At 37.4% G+C, this 16,232-nt stretch overlaps 1 protein-coding gene across 2 annotated transcripts in view; it reads right to left on the bottom strand.

The window, feature by feature from the left end:
• THO1 (nuclear matrix protein-like protein) overlaps positions 1 to 16,232 on the bottom strand; it is a 368,535-nt gene that overhangs the window by 160,461 nt on the left and 191,842 nt on the right. For both annotated transcript variants that reach the window (XM_089379707.1, XM_089379706.1), the window contains exons 13-15: positions 1,136 to 1,177; positions 892 to 1,008; positions 458 to 540 (exon numbers count right to left, since the gene is read on the bottom strand). In XM_089379707.1, coding sequence (XP_089235833.1) covers positions 458 to 540; positions 892 to 1,008; positions 1,136 to 1,177 — 242 coding nt within the window. The remainder of the gene's footprint in view (positions 1 to 457; positions 541 to 891; positions 1,009 to 1,135; positions 1,178 to 16,232) is intronic.

Here is a 16,232-nt window from a genome sequence, read left to right as displayed (position 1 = left end):
CAAATATGCTATATAACCGACTTTTCAAATTGAAACCAAGATCCTCGAGGACAGACAACAGTCAATTTGAAATCAATCGTATTTGCAAGAAAATGAACCAAGTGTCACCAAGAATTCTGTCAATCAGAGATGATGATCAATGGAAAATAATTGATGTTTAAAAGCCTGTGAATGATCAACTTAAAGAAAAGCAAAATTAAGCTCAGAATATGAGAAGAGAACATGTGCAGGGACAGTAAATCTGAGGGAGGAACAGATCTATCCACTGTAGCATGGTCGACAAGACAGGCTTATTTGCACAAACTATAGAAATGTATATCTTCACTAATGACAACAATAAATCTACAGAATGAGAGTCCTCCTCAAAACATAGACAGATCTAACTTATAATCTCTTTATAGATGCTTTTCTTTCGGTTACTGCAAAAATATTACAGAAGTTTATAAATATTACATACCGTTTTTTCACTCCATCTTGTGTTGTTTTCCGTTCTGATACTTGCTTTTCAAATGGCAAACATCCATCACGCTTCCACCAAACCTGTCACAAAAAAGGCAACAAAAGAAAGTTGCAGGTAACATCAGCTAGACACCCACAACATAGAAAAGGCCTGTAAGAACACATTCAACAATTCCAAATAAAATCCAACCTCAACAAACACCAAAATTCAGGGGTTTAAAAACTAAGAAAGACTTCAACATATCCTATTATAGGATTGTTAAACAGAAAAGGCCAATATCATAATACTAGAAATTTGGAAAAGAAGAATCTTCAGACAGAATATCAGATGAATTCTTTTATTTCTGGCACTCAAAGATAATTAATCTGAATCAGAAATTTTCAATTTAAATAAAGATCTTCTAAAGCTATTGCGGCAATCTACTCACTTACCCAGTTTTTTTCACGTTCTAGTATGTGTTCAATGCTACTGAGAAACTCTCTTCCTTTCGGTGGTGTCATTTCAAGATGCTTCTTTACACGCTCCTCATAAGCCTTGATTTCCTCTCTCTAAACACCATGTATCAATTAGGGATTTAATTGATATTATTCAACCAATGGAAAGATAGTAATCAAACAACTTTTGTAAATTTATTAATTCTAAAATAAGAACAGCTGCTGAAATAAATCCACTAACCATGCTTTCCTTTGGACCATCCTTGTCACCTTTTCCTGGGAACTATGAAACAGAAGATTCAAATTAGTTATGTATAGTGTAAACTTTACATTGGTATACCAAATAAATTTATCAAGTTCTGAATGGTTTTATTCAAAAAGTATTTTTGCACAATTTTTGCAATATTGATTTAGATACCTCACAATCAAATCCAAAAGGTTCTGTTAAAATGCCAAGTGGTCGTAGATCATGACAGGGACCTCTCATGAACTTCATGAGCTCAAAATTCATGGAGATTGGATATGCTAAAGTAATTGAAACAACTACACCATGAAGAATAAAACTTTCATGTGGGAATTGTTACCACAAATCTAGCAGGCCTAGTGCAAAGCCACACTAGGCAGCCCAAGTCATATAGCAACAATCAGATCACCTACCTCTGTCACCTGAGTGGCCTCTCTCCTCCTATTTAGTGGAGGATGTTATCCCCATATGGGAGGCTTCCCAGGCAAGTGTTAGAGGTTAGATGGAAAGCATTCCAAGCCAAATTGCTTTCTAATGGACTTGCAAATAAAATCACCTCAACAGATCTTCAACAAATGGGGGTTCAAAGGTGATAACAGTCCAATGGTTATGGGAGAAAGTACCAGGAAAACCTTGAAGTCCAAGATAAGAGTTACAAGTGTACAAGTACACTTTTCACCAACCCCAAACTAGGAAACAGTTATAAACTAGGGTTTTATTGTATGCAGATTTACAGTATGCAATACCATATAACATCAAAGAAATAGACTGTAAATGAGAAAATCAACAAAGGGCTTAAGTCTATGAGAGAGGTAAGCAAGAGATAAGCTAACTTTAAGCTTTTAATGGCTGAAAACGCATATATTAGCAATAAATATCTGGTGTCAGCCCTACTTTTAGGGGTAAAACATGCAATTAATGCTAGATTTTTCTTTTTAATTTTATTAAATGCAATTCTGACCAATAGAACAATAACATATAGATGTAAAATTACTGCAAAATGCAGATTTAGTCCAAATCCTTAACCCTAGTTACCAAGAAATAAGAAAAAGAGGTAAATTTACAAGATGATCCCACTTGTGCCTCTATTCAATAGGGCTATGGAGTCAAAGAAGGTGAGGTCAATGATAGGAGGGCTTGGATGGAGAGCATGGAAGACTAAGCATCTTCTCTCTTCAAAACCCTAGTGACTTCTTGTAGTAGGAGATTTAAGGTTAAAGGATGCATGCAACAAGTTCCTTTGATGCATCCCTGAATGACAAATTTTGCATAGAATATAGAAACAAGATTTTATGAAAAATTTTGCATATGGTACAATAAAAACCCTGCATGCAAAATGGGAGAAAAATGACATTAAACTTACACCATTCAATCAAGAATAACTTCATCAATCCAAAGATAGTCTCTCCATGCAAAAATATCCCTCCCAAGACAATTTGCCATTTGCTCCATCATTCAGCCATAATGACCAACAGAAAAAGACAAGAGGACTAGTGCGTGGTCACTCAAGAGAGAAGAGAGGAGTGTGTGATGATGATTGAGTGAAAGTGACTTCCCTCTATTTATATGAGGGTGACCAAGTCATTTTTCACAAATTTACAACAAAAAGCCCTAAAAGTTTCACTAGAGCATTCAACTAGGCCTAGAAGATCACAAAACAACCTTAGGATAGCTTTACAAAATGTTAAAGCATATGAAATACAAAATAAATGCTCCACATGTGTAGGAGGAAAGGCTCTCCAACATGACATCGTCCTCCAAAAATGGACATCTCCATCAAGCAAACAAAAATGTGGGTCCAGGAGTGCTCCTCCTCCAAGGTACATCACTAAAGTGCATGGGTACATCTCCTCCACCATGATGTCATCATCAAGAATGTTCACGTCACCCTTCTAGGGCATGCATGGGTGACATGGCATCCTAGGATCAACCATTGGCATAAAGGCATGGTATGCTAGCCTCCCAAACTATCTTAGTGGTCTCCATCATCTAGACTCTAGAACAAGGAAGCATGCATCAAACAGGGTCAAGGCCAACATTGGGGCATCCTTAGTCTGTCTGGGCCAACGTTGCACAAAGCAGGGATGTTTTTTGCAAGTGTCATTTCCTAAAAATCTAGGAAGCGAAGCATCTCAAAAGCTTCCACTATATATATATATATATATATATATATATATATATATATATATATATTGCATTTATATTAAAAAAACATCCAAAATACCAAATTAGATGTAGAAGACATGAAAACATGCATATTTTTACATAAATCAAGATAGATATGGCATCCATCGTACATCAATGATTAATTATTCCAGCATCAACCATCTACAATCTAGATTCCTCTTCTCTTGTCTAGCCTTTGCCTCTACTTCAATTCTATAGGGATATTAGTCAACATTGCCTAATTTTGATCAAACCGCTTAATCCAAGCCTTATAATATGGTAGAGAAAGCTTAACATGCCTGATCAATGATTTTGACTTGAGTGAAGGGTACATAATTGCTAAGGCCATGACAAAGCAGTTCAACAATCAACAACACCAACATTGGGGTACATATAGGGCTTAGTGCTCTTGATTAAATGCCAATCACATGCCCTCATACATGATATAATCAAATGAAATGCCACAATGCCATTGATCTTGAAAACTGTTAAGTCCGCTAAATTTTGAATGGGGTATGAAATTCTATTTTCTACATATGAAGTCTAATGAGGTTGGAACCACTCTCAAACATCCCGAGTCATTTCATGGTAATGTTAAAAATTTAAGTAAAAGAATGGAAATGAAAGATAAAGCAGAATGTCACTTTTACTTTAAGAATTTAACATTACCATTAGGGAGCATCTAGGAAGCATCAAGGGGCACCTTGGGAGTATTCGGAAAGTGTAGTTCCTCACATAACAGTTCGAAATTTCCAAAAATAAAAAATAAAATCAACAAAAAGCCCCACGGAACCATGTGAACCATCCACCTTCTCTCAGATCCGTTGCAATCCATTCTGGATACACACTGGAACCTCCATAGATCCGCACCCAATCCTTTCCGGATCCGCGCATCAGGCCCCCACGGATCCAATTTTCCAGGAATCGTCAAACAAAGGTGAAACCGCGGATCTGATTTTCGAATCCGCGGTTCCGTCGAAAGATTCATGGCAGATCCGTACGCGACGCGGTTTTGCCTCCAGATCCTTGGGGGCGGGGGCGGTTCTTGCAAAACTGGTCTGGGCACATCTGTTGGAAAAATTGTCATTGATATCAAAGGGTGAATGGGTCAGCAGTCGTTTGAGTATTTGTGTGCACAAATCAGGTAAATTTTGTTCCAAGGACCTCCTAGTTTTGTAGCCCTTGTCAAGCCATTTCGTTTGATAGGTGGCACATTTTGTGGGTCCCCCTAGTTGAAGAGATTAAATTTTGAAGTCCCATGCCCCAAAGAGAGGGTTAGCACCAACATCTTGCCCCACAAGTTCATGGAAAAATAAGGTCATTGTTGCCCCTAGAAGAATGTCAAAATTGCAATTTATATTGGCCAAATTCCTCTATCCAAAACCAGCCTTGAAACAACTTTTTTTGAAAGACAAAAATTGATTTTCAAAATGTTCTAAGCCTCCTCTTAACAAGTCAGCTTGATACAAACTTCAAGTTAGCTCTTGTAAAATTGTGACTTTTCGAGGATCAAGTTGACTCCAATGTAGACCCCTACGAAATGCTTATATATAGCCCAAGTCGTGGTCAATTGGATACAAGGAATTCGGCTAATCTGAAGAAAAAAAAAAAGGAGCTCGAGTAGTCTGAGGCAATCCAAGAAAGAAATGTGGCTTGAGCTGCATTGAATATCTATGGAGGAGGCCAAAATTCAAAAAGATTACTTTTATCTTTTTACATATTTTTTATGGTAGTTTGTTTGTCCACAATTGCGTCGGTTCTGAGGCCCAAATTCAGCCTTGTTATAAAGGTTGTTCTGGAGCAGATTCAACACTTCTAGAAAAGATTTTCAGGCTACTTCCTGAGTTCCTGAGGCATTTATTCAGCCACCCTGAGGCACACCTGCGGCCCCCCCTGAGGCCTTCTCTGCAGGCTGTCACAAAGGCCAAATTTCGGCCCCTGCAAAAGGCCTAGTTCGACTCTCCTTCTCAGGCACTTTACAAGGAAAATCTGAGGTATATTTAAGGCAGAGCAAGGTTATTTGTGGATCCCTTTTTCTAAGGTGTTATGTGGCATCTTTCTAAGGCAGAACAAAGTTGTTTGTGCATAGGGAAGTCTTAATGCAGACCTATAACAATCTGAAGCAAACCTTAGAATGAGATTTGTAGTAGACCTTAATGTATGTAGCACACCTCTTTTGAAGCAGAGGTTGACACTTGTTTGAAGCATATCTTTGGAGCGAACATTGAAGTCTAAAGGAACCTTTGGAAGCTGAGATTGATGACTTGATAAGTCTTGAAGCAGCCCTCTGTTGAAGATCTCAGAGCAGACTCTAATACTTAATTTGAAGCAAACCTTGAGAGCAGACCTTGACATGTGATTTGTAGCAGGCATTTGCTGTTCTGAAGTAGGAGTCTTGAGGTTAGCTGGGGTAAGAGCACCTATGGTTTTCATGATCTATGGTATGCAATTTATTGTTGAATTGTCTTCAGATTACACTTTGACATGACAAGGCGTAGATCTGAAGTTTGAAAAGGCTTATTATTGTAGTATTTCGATGTTGTTTTGATTGGGCCATTGTCCCTAGACAGGAACCCAAAAAGATATGTTTTAAACTTTTATCTTTTATTCTATAGTGTGGCAAGGTGGTGCTAGGGAAGAAAGTTAGTAGCTTCCTTCAGGAGATTGTCGCCTCCTTCCAATGGGAGCTAGTAAATCTTGGGGTTGCAGTCCTTTCAATTATAGCTGGTAAACCAGAAGTTACAGCTTCCCTTGTAATATAAAAATATTGTGTGTGTGTGTTTGTATATCTTGTGTTCATTTGATGTTGATGTTATTGTTTGATTGTTTTGATACTTAAATTGTTCAAATTTATGAAACACTGAGTCACCCTCCTCTCAGTATTTCCAACCACATCATCAATCAAGCAAACGTTTGGCTTCATGGCTCAATGTTTCAAGATTTGGATGTGCAGCAATGGGCATACAACCATGTGGAGACTCCTCGAATCTCAACAACCGTCTCAAGAGAGCAATGTCGAGGCTGCAAAGTTATATGTGCTCTCAAAACTTGGCTAGACATCCTCTTCATGTGTTGGAAAGGTGTCAAGCCATCCCTCAAAGGATCTTTGCTACATATGTAATGAGCCACTTGAAACATATCCTCAAGATAAAGTGAAATCAACATATTAGGGGCAAATATCCATTAAAGCATCATAGTGGACCAAATGCAATGTGTTAGTTTCTAAATACCATGTCCAATCTATTTAACATAGCAATGACTTTATATCTATGTTGCACGAAACTTCTAAGAACCTGACATTTTGGGCCATACCCGTACCTGAAACTTCGAAACTCTGCTGAAACTCGACCATCATATAATCATCTATGGGAGTTAATATAGATTTGGTTTTCCTTCAAAATTGTCATTTATGGTTGTTATTCCCCTTTTTCTTGCAAGATAATGTGTTATTCACTTATTTATAATTCTTTTTATATATTTATATACAATTGATGTTTCCACTGACATTTCCATTTTTGGGAGGTGACGTTTCTAAACGTACTCCTTTCGGAAACTCTGAAACGTTTTAGCGTTTCATGCAACTTAGTTTTAAACCCAAAAATTTAATTAAGAGGTTAAAAAAAAAAAAAAAATTGAAATGTTGAAGGTAAACACACTGCTATTTTAACTTTTCACAGTAAATTTGCATCGAAAATACCTACGAAAAAATCAATCATAAACAACACATAAATTTTCGTAATCAAATCTTCCTTCACATTAATTTATCTGGAAAATTTTGGGCTCCCATAATAGGGAAATTGACCCATGTGACATCCCTTTGGTTAACCCTCTTGTAAGTATTATTATCAATTGTTAATTCATGTAAACGATGCCTAATCAAAAAAAATGATGATTGGTTGAGATGGGACACAGATTCAGAGGTCTGCGGGAGTAAGGAGTTTCTTGGAAGCCATATTTTGCATTTAAATTACCACCTAATTCCTTGTGGGAGGAGACAGTCCCATTGTAGATGGTTAATGGAGGAAATGGGCTCCTAAACGGGAGGACTGTTAATTTTCTAGTGATCTATGCTTGACACAATCACTTATTACAATTCTTCTTCAATTAGCAATCAATTTCCAAAATGATTTCAATCTTCCAACATCAATAAGCAATTGTAGATAGAACAGTAAACCAAATGCACAATAGAAGACATCCAAGAACAATAGAGACGCAGCAATTTGGTCAAAGACAAGGGAAAAACCCCACAAGGGGGAAAACCCTTTCCAAATTCTTCTTCTATTAACTTCAGCAAAGAGATATAATGTCCAAATACATCAACAATGATTCAAAGGTCAAATCCTTGACTATCCCAAACACCAATCCAATATCCAATCAAAGATGATCCCAAAAGGTCAAATCTGGTCAAAAGTCATATCTGCAAATTTTGTTCAAAGACAACAGCAGTGACAACAGCCCTAGCCAGTCAACAGTCAACGGTCAAATGTATTCCACATAGTTCATTCAAACAGTCAAAAGAGTGTGGCCTTCTTTCCTTAGTCAAACCCTATCAAAGTAGCTTCAAATTTTCGGTCAAAGGTGAGAGAAAGTCACTGTTCAGATCTGTGGTCAACCCTTGTCAAACTTGTGATCACCCTTGGTCAACTAGCCCAAAAAAGTTCGGTCTCTTTCCTAATCAATGCGTCCTTCCAAATCAAAGATAAATTTGGAAATTCCAAGTCAAATGAAGTCAAAGCTGCCCTACCACAGAAAGTCAACGAACCAAATAGAAATGTCTTCCTTCCCTTCACACGTGTGAACTCGGACCTGCAATTTGAGAGCTAATCGAATCAAACAAGAGAAGATGTGAATGGGTGATGTGTTAAAAAATCAGAAAGATTTTCTTTATATAGATAATTGATTGTTACTCTTTTATCTTTATCTTCTTTTATCTTATAGTTCATCAAGCAATTACCAAAACAATCGCACAAAGATCATAGACACCAAATATAGGTGGAAAACCAGGGCAAAACCCCTATCTAAGGAAAAATGCAGTCAACAACTCTTCCTTAATAACTTCCTGAGATAATCCAAGACTCTTGACCTAGACACAGATGTCCTCCACACCAAGCCAGCCCTTTCTTCCTTCTCGCAGATCATAACCCTTCAACAGCAACTTCGACCTAGCAACAACAACTTGCAGCAGCAAGTTCGACCCAACAACTGGCAGCAGCAGTAGCAACAACAGCAACTTCGACTTAGAAAAGAGACTTTGAACTCCTGGAGGAATCCACACGAGAGAGCGATAGATAGCCCAAAACTCTGATTTTCTCTTTTTCTTTCTCTTTCTTCAACTTCGCACTCCTTTAGCCTTCCCTTTTTACTTCGCAATTTTCCAGCTCTTTCTTTTGGATATCGAACTTGTGTGAGAGAGAGTGAATGCTCCAAATAAATTCGAATTGCTCCAATAAATAGGCCTCTGGTGAGGTTGAATTACCCAATTTGTGGCCGACTTAATCTCCTTGAGGCCGACTTGGTGTGGAGGTGACAAATAGCGTATTTGACTCAATATTAATTCCTTTTACACGATTCAAAAACCCAAGAAGGGTCTCTTTAAATGGACAATGACTCTAATGACTCAAAATAAATCCTAGAAGTCTTTAATGGGAACTTTGACCTAAAACATGATGACCAAGCATGAAACCCATGATTTAGTAAGTCATAATAACAATAATAAAATTCTTTTTCATAGGTACATTTCATTGTGACTCAAATACAATTATGAAGACTGAACCTAGTTACATTCTTCAACATGATGATGACCCCAAGTGATGTGACATGATTCAAAAACCCAAGAAGGGTCTCTTTAAATGGACAATGACTCTAATGACTCAAAATAAATCCTAGAAGTCTTTAATGGGAACTTTGACCTAAAACATGATGACCCAAGCATGAAACCCATGATTTAGTAAGTCATAACAATAATAATAAAATTATTTTTCATAGGTACATTTCATTGTGACTCAAATACAATTATGAAGACTGAACCTAGTTACATTCTTCAACATGATGATGCCCCCAAGTGATGTGACATGTGGTGTATTTTTATGTGGTTGTGGAGGGTGAATTTCCTTAACCATACCAACTTGTACTTTTGTGTAAATGTGGATTTCACATTAAAAATGATATTTTTCCTTGAACAAATTAAATTTCCAAGGGCTAGAAGGGTCTCCAAAGAATGACGAGGGCTTCCCAAAAGGAGGGAATTTATCCCTAAGTTTCCAAATTTCAACACTCCCTCTCAACTAGGAAGGAATTTCCGAGTGCATCATAAATCTCATCTCGAATGTCTTGTCATTCTTATCGTTGTATCATATCATATCTCGTCTCTGCTCATCTCTGTTCATCCGCTTAAACATTCCCAAATCTAAAGAAGAAGAATCATCATAAGGGAGATAAATCTACCACTCCCTATCCAATGACAATAGGTAAGATACCCAACTTGTCATGAGAGACAAGGATCACACATCCTATTGCTTGTTGATCTTCCCACTTTGACCCTCAAGAGTCAAGTCGCAGAACACTTGCATCCTTTAACTTGGGGAGGATACCCAACTTATCTGAGGTAAGGATCACACACTCCCAAGTCTCTCCTCATCCATTGGCCTGATGGGTGGCAATTGCGACAAGCGCAGCTTGTGTGTAGGATGCATACTAGGGTATTCTTTGTCAAGTCCCAAACAGATGGTAGGGGAGGATACCTAACTTGTCATAAATGACAAGGATCATGTACACCCTACAGTAACAATAGGCATGATACCCCACTGGTCATAAATGACAAGGATCGCACATCCTCTTGTCTAGAGTTCCCTCAACCCCAAGAGCTCTCTGGCTCAAGTTCTCTCACAGGGAGCTCATACAAGGGGGAAGAGCATAGCTCAATGTTCTTGAGCAGTTGTGACCCTTTCCCGAGAGGGTCACATCCATTAGTCCAAGTTGCTCTCTGAAGACCAAGAACTTCCCTTTCAGCAAAAGCCTTGGTAAGAATATCAAATTATCTGCTCATCAGTCGAAATGTGATGGAGTCTTATGGCTCCTCTCTGCACCATATCTCGAATGTCGTGATATCTAATCTCAATGTGCTTGGACTTGTCGTGCGACATGAGATTATCTGCCAAACGGATCCCACTCTTGTTGTCGCAATATATCACTTTCATATCCAAAACCTGCTCAAATATCTCTCCAAAGAGCTTCCTCAACCATACTGCCTCACAACTAGCTATGCTAACAGCAATGTACTCAGCATCAACCATGCTAAGAGCAACAAAATTTTGCTTCCTACTCATCCAAGATATCATAGCAGATCCCAGGCTCAATCAACACCCTGATGTGCTTTTCCTGTCAATAACATGTATGGCCCAATTAGCATCAGTCTATCAATGTAGCCTCACATCTCTGGCAGTATATTTTAGTCCAATATTAATCGACCCCTGTAAGTATCACAACACATGCTTAGTAGCAACCCAGTGTGCATGTAGAGACTCGATCATAAATTGACTCAGAGTGTTAACTACAAAACATATGTCCAAACAAGTGTTCACAAGAAACATCAATGCCCCAATCAACTGTCGATACTTAGTGGGATTTGTCAAATCAAGTCCTGCAACTTCTCCACATAACCTCTTGAACTTCATCTCCATCAGTGTGGGCATGGACTTACATTCCACCATTCCAAATTTGTCTAGCTGCTTAACAACATATTTCCCTTGCAAAGGAAAATCTTACCAGGTCTCTGCCACACCCCTAATCCTAGGATGTAGTGCATCAATCCAAGTTCTATCATTTTGAACTCAGATGCTAGCTCTCTCTTGCACTCGAGAATAAAAGGCTCTCCATCGATCAAGAATAAGTCATCAACATACAATACTAAAATAAGGGGCATACTTTGGATAACTTTGAAGTGGAGGTTCGGGTCAGCATTGCTTCTTCTAAATCCAAGCTTCATCAAGTAGCTATGAATATGGGCATACCAAGCCTTGGGGGCTTGCTTTAATCCATATAAGGCTTTCTTCAAGCCTGCACACATGAGTCTCACTTTCCTGCTTGTCAAATCCCTGTGGTTGCTCAAGATATACTTCTTCCTTAAGTGCTCCATGTACAAATGCAGTCTGTTGTCGCACAAGTGTCTAGGCACCGCGACGATGGTTAGAGTAAGGATTGTCACTCTAATCCTTACTTACTCCGTTTAGACTCTCTCCTAGGCAAGTCAAGGGGGTAGTCCCTAGGTGAATGGATGAGAGCAGCTTGTGGAACACAAGCTCTAAGAGATTTTAAGGATGAACAACTTGATGAATTTAAAGCAAATATTGGTCAGTTAAGATAGATAGATTAAAAATAAGACACAATCACAAGATATAAATGACTACAGACCAGTGCCTTTATGTTCAATTAACTATAGATTAAGTAAAAACAAGTTATCCAAAACAATTTTACAATATGTGACGAATAGAGACAATCATGAATGATCAATATAAACGCCCAAAACTGCAATATGCAAGAGATTCTAGATTTAAAATCATTTTCATTAATGGCCCAGATCTAGAATTAATTAACTTCCTCCTATATCCAATATAATTTAAAACATTTATAGCACCTTGACCATGGAAGAATCATGGAAATCGCATTTAATCACCAAATAACACCAAAGAACATTGAATTCGAATTTTAATTATTTCTTAGGCAATTTGAAGAAGTAAAATAAATCGAAGGGTTAATAAATTAAAATTTTAATGGGCCATAGGCCGCATTAAAAAAAATTAATGTGAATGCATGAATCCCTTTAATTTATTTCATTTTTAATTTTTAGATTTTTTAAATTTTTAGAAATTTTTATGATTTTTTTAGGCTTTTTAATTTTTAGGATTTTAGATTTCTTTTATTTGTTTTTTGAAATATTTTTAAATCAATATCAAAACAAAAAAATAAAAAATAAAAAGATCGTAAGTTAAAAAAAAACAAAATAAAAAGAATACAAAATAAAATGGAAAACCACCAAACAAAAGTAATAAAAAAGAAGAAAAAATAAAATGGAATTTATAAAAATAAAAGGGCCTAACCTAAATAAAATAAACAAAAAATAGAATGAGAACGCACTAACCTAAGTAACCCTAACTCTTAACTAAAATACAAGTGAAATAGAAAAAAGGAGAACTAACCAAACTAACCTAATCGCATACATAGAAATTAAAAAAAAAAAAAAAATCGAAGTGTTTATTTGTTGTTTATGCAGGTTTGACGGCTAGGAGATCAGGCTTCTTCGACGGGCAGTAAACAGAGCTTCGAGCAAGGAGGGAAGGAGCTGCGATGGAGCACAGAGAGGTTGCGGATGCAAGGGGAAGGACTAACAGCGGGCTAGACGAAAGATGCAGGTCAATGGGCGAGAAGCTAGACGCAGATTTGAGGGCTGTGGAAGGAATGCATGGAGGAAATTGCATAGAGAGCGATGGAGCTTTGGCGACAAAGGGAGCTGTGTATAGAGGAGAGGGCAAATTTGTTGCGGAAAGGAAAGGATAGAGGATACACAGCGATGAGCAGGAAGGAGAGGGATCTAGCAGCTTGACGGAGCAGAAGGATGCCTTGGAGATGGATGCAGTTATGCGTGGAGGGGGCTGAACAACACTGCGCGCAGGTGAAGGAAGGGCAATGGCAGCGTTTGGTAAGTCATAGGTTGATGGACGAACAGTGGATTTGCAAGTTGGTGGGTGAGTATGAGCGATGGGAATTATGATGCAGGGTTTAGGCAGTGGCGGAAAACAGTGGGAAGTGTTATGGATGTTTGTTGCAAGTTTAGACGGAGCGATGAGAAAGTTGCGGGCAGTGGGAAATGACAGCGTTAAGGAAGGGACAGCGTGGAGAATGCAAGTTGAAGAGCAGCAAAGATGCAGGTTAATGGGTGATGAGGAAGCAGTGGATTTCAGTGCAGCAAGGTTTAGGAAACTCGTTTCTTGGTAGAAATATAGAAGCCACAAAAAATGCAATCCAAAAAATGACTGCGGGAATGCTGCAGCAAAGGGTTCTTTTTTTAAAATCGAAATTGCACAATAAACCCTAAAATACAGGCAGCAAATCAATCTACAAAAAATGATGACCCAAAAACCTTTAAAAAATTTCTGGAGATCTCAATTAAAATCTTCCCTTGTAAAATTTTCCAGATTTAAAACTCTTTGAACCCTTAGACTGCAAAATTAATTTGAATAATATCTCTGCAAGATGATGTTGATGAACCCCAGAGATCTAGATCTTACCCTGCAGGGCCTACATCTGGACTCTACACAGTTTTATTCCTCAAGCTTATAGCTGCAAGACAACAAAAAACACCCAAACAATATATACAATGATAAAACTAAAACCCAGCAAAAAACCCATGTCAGAAAACCAAAAATAATCTACAGCTCCTTGCACATGAATTACAGATCTATCAAATCTAGGGAGTGTGAATCCAACTACGCTCCCAGATCTGATAATCTAAGGCTCTTAACAGCCAGATTCATCAACTTCGCACGTAAAAAAATTAAATTTTTGAAGTTTAAAGAAGGTTTTGAGCTCAAAACCCTTCATGCATCAATAGTAAAAAGTATCTTATGATAAGCCCAGGATCAAATTAAGTTGGGCTCTTCAAAAAACATGGATTGAGAGTTTGTTGGTCCAACTGAAAACTTCTTCGAACGCCCGATGATCTAAAAATCAAGACTTTCCTACAATACTCAATTCAACCATCAAAATAGAGTGAGAAAATGATAATAAAATTTAGATAAATAGAGATACCTGCTATTACATTCAAATTTAAATTATCATTTAAACCCTAGTGATTGAGTAAGATACCTTTACTCAAATCACTCTTCAAAAGCTATTATCAATGGCTAAAAAAAAATTACACATGAAAAACAACACATTTTACAGTACTTCCATGAAGAGTAATACCAGTGAAAATTAACCCCAAAGTCTTTCTTTAATATCCGAATAAAAATTTACACGAGAGCTTTTCGCTTAGCACACGACTCAGGTCGGATCAATTGACTGACAAATGACTTCCTATTTAAAGATAAATCCTCCAACGACTAGTTCAACTGATCCTCGTCAAAACAATCTCGACCGTTGATGAGGATCAAAATTTCTTTTAATCTCATCTGTCGAAATTTTAAATTCTTGAGGAAATTCTAATTTTTCAATTAAATGCATTTTAATTAATTCAAAAATTAAACTTTTGAATTAATTTCCTCAAAATTTGACTTTGACTTAACCGCAGGGACCAAAGGCTTAAAATTTAGCAAAATAATCAATTTACCTTAGTGTCGGGACCTTTCAAATTTTGATTTTTAAAGACCAACGAATTTTGGCTTCGGAGAATTTAAATTTACCTAGGACCTAGAATTAATTAAATTTCTGGCTTAGGATTTTAATTAATTTTTGGCCAGAAAATTAATTCATTAACCTATGAGGGAATAAATTATTTTTCCAACCCTCAAGACACTTTACATCATAAATTTCAAATTTTTTACATCTCAAATGGGAAAACCCATTTGCGAAAGACCCTTACAGACTACCCAATTCTACAACACAAATATAATCCGGCAAACCAAGCAATTTGTAATAAAATAACCTAACCAAATAGTTAGGATTATTCCCAAATCACTTTTACATAGACTCGATCTAGAACATTAGGACTCCCTTAAGATCCCAGTGACAAAATCCATTCCGTCTTTGGGGTAAGGCTGAAGGAAAACTCTGCCGACCATACGAGAATGGATCAGTGAGACAAAAAACCTCCCGGAATGTAGATCGTCACCAGAAAAGTAGGTTTGCCAAGGTAATTACATACACGACGCGGATCTGCTGAGATTATTTACATTATACACATGCAGAATGGGTTCACATTATAAGATGATGATCAAGCTGATGATGATAGCTGGACAACATGAACACGTCGATCAGGCACTATCCCTTTTGCAAAAAAAGGGGGTGTGCTGCTATGGGTCGTTGACATGTAGTGGTCAACATATGTCTCTACTTGGGGACACGTTGTTGCACTGGAGGAATGTGAGAATTCAGAATTCGCATCCACGCAACACACAACATAACATAAGTAGCGTCCATCCAAAAAATCATCATATAACTTTAAGCACAGGAAAGATATAAGCTCTTCATTTATTAACTATCCTAATAACATGGAAAACATAAATCTAACTACAAAATGAAATATTGAAATAACATGGCATAAGGTTCGAAATACAATACAAATATGCCCCATGGCATCAGATGCGTTCAATATAGTGCATACTGAGCATTTGCTTGCTTTCAAGCAAATCTGTCGGTTGTTTCTCAGATGTGCCATGTCCAATCCTGCACACGATAGGACTTTTTCCTATTCGAAATCAAGTTGCTCGCGGCCATCTGATGCATCAAATCGTTTTCTCTTTCTCTTTCTCTTGTGTTTTTTCTTTATGGCAGGTTGTATCACTGATGATGAAATATGTAGGATATGCATGAAATGTCTTTCTTCATTCTGCATCCGATTCTTATCAATTTTTGTTTTATCCGGGTCACCTTCAATTAGCCACTTTTCAACGGAACAAATGACCTCCTCGTAATAAGATGGAGCTTGTTGCAGCAGACAAGGAGGCTTATGATCTGTTGACGTTTGCTTGTTTCTTTCATCCTCTGGCTGATGCTGAAATTTCTGTACCTGTACTGTTATGGCCTCCATCTGGTTAGAGTGTTCAATCTGTTGAAGTTACTAAGTTTACTTAGTTAGAAACCCTCCATGCATTTTATTTGATTTATTCCTACCTAATTGTTATTTTCCTTAACAAGTTATTTACAATGTAAATAATGAAAATAAACACTAGTGCACGCTCAACATATAACAAATCAACAACTAAAAGAAACAAAA

Source organism: Pinus tabuliformis, chromosome J, assembly GCF_031772625.1.
Source record: "Pinus tabuliformis cultivar Carrire ecotype Pingquan chromosome J, CPIR1, whole genome shotgun sequence".
Classification (NCBI taxonomy): Eukaryota; Viridiplantae; Streptophyta; class Pinopsida; order Pinales; family Pinaceae; genus Pinus; species Pinus tabuliformis.
This window is presented reverse-complemented; position numbering and strand designations above follow the sequence as displayed.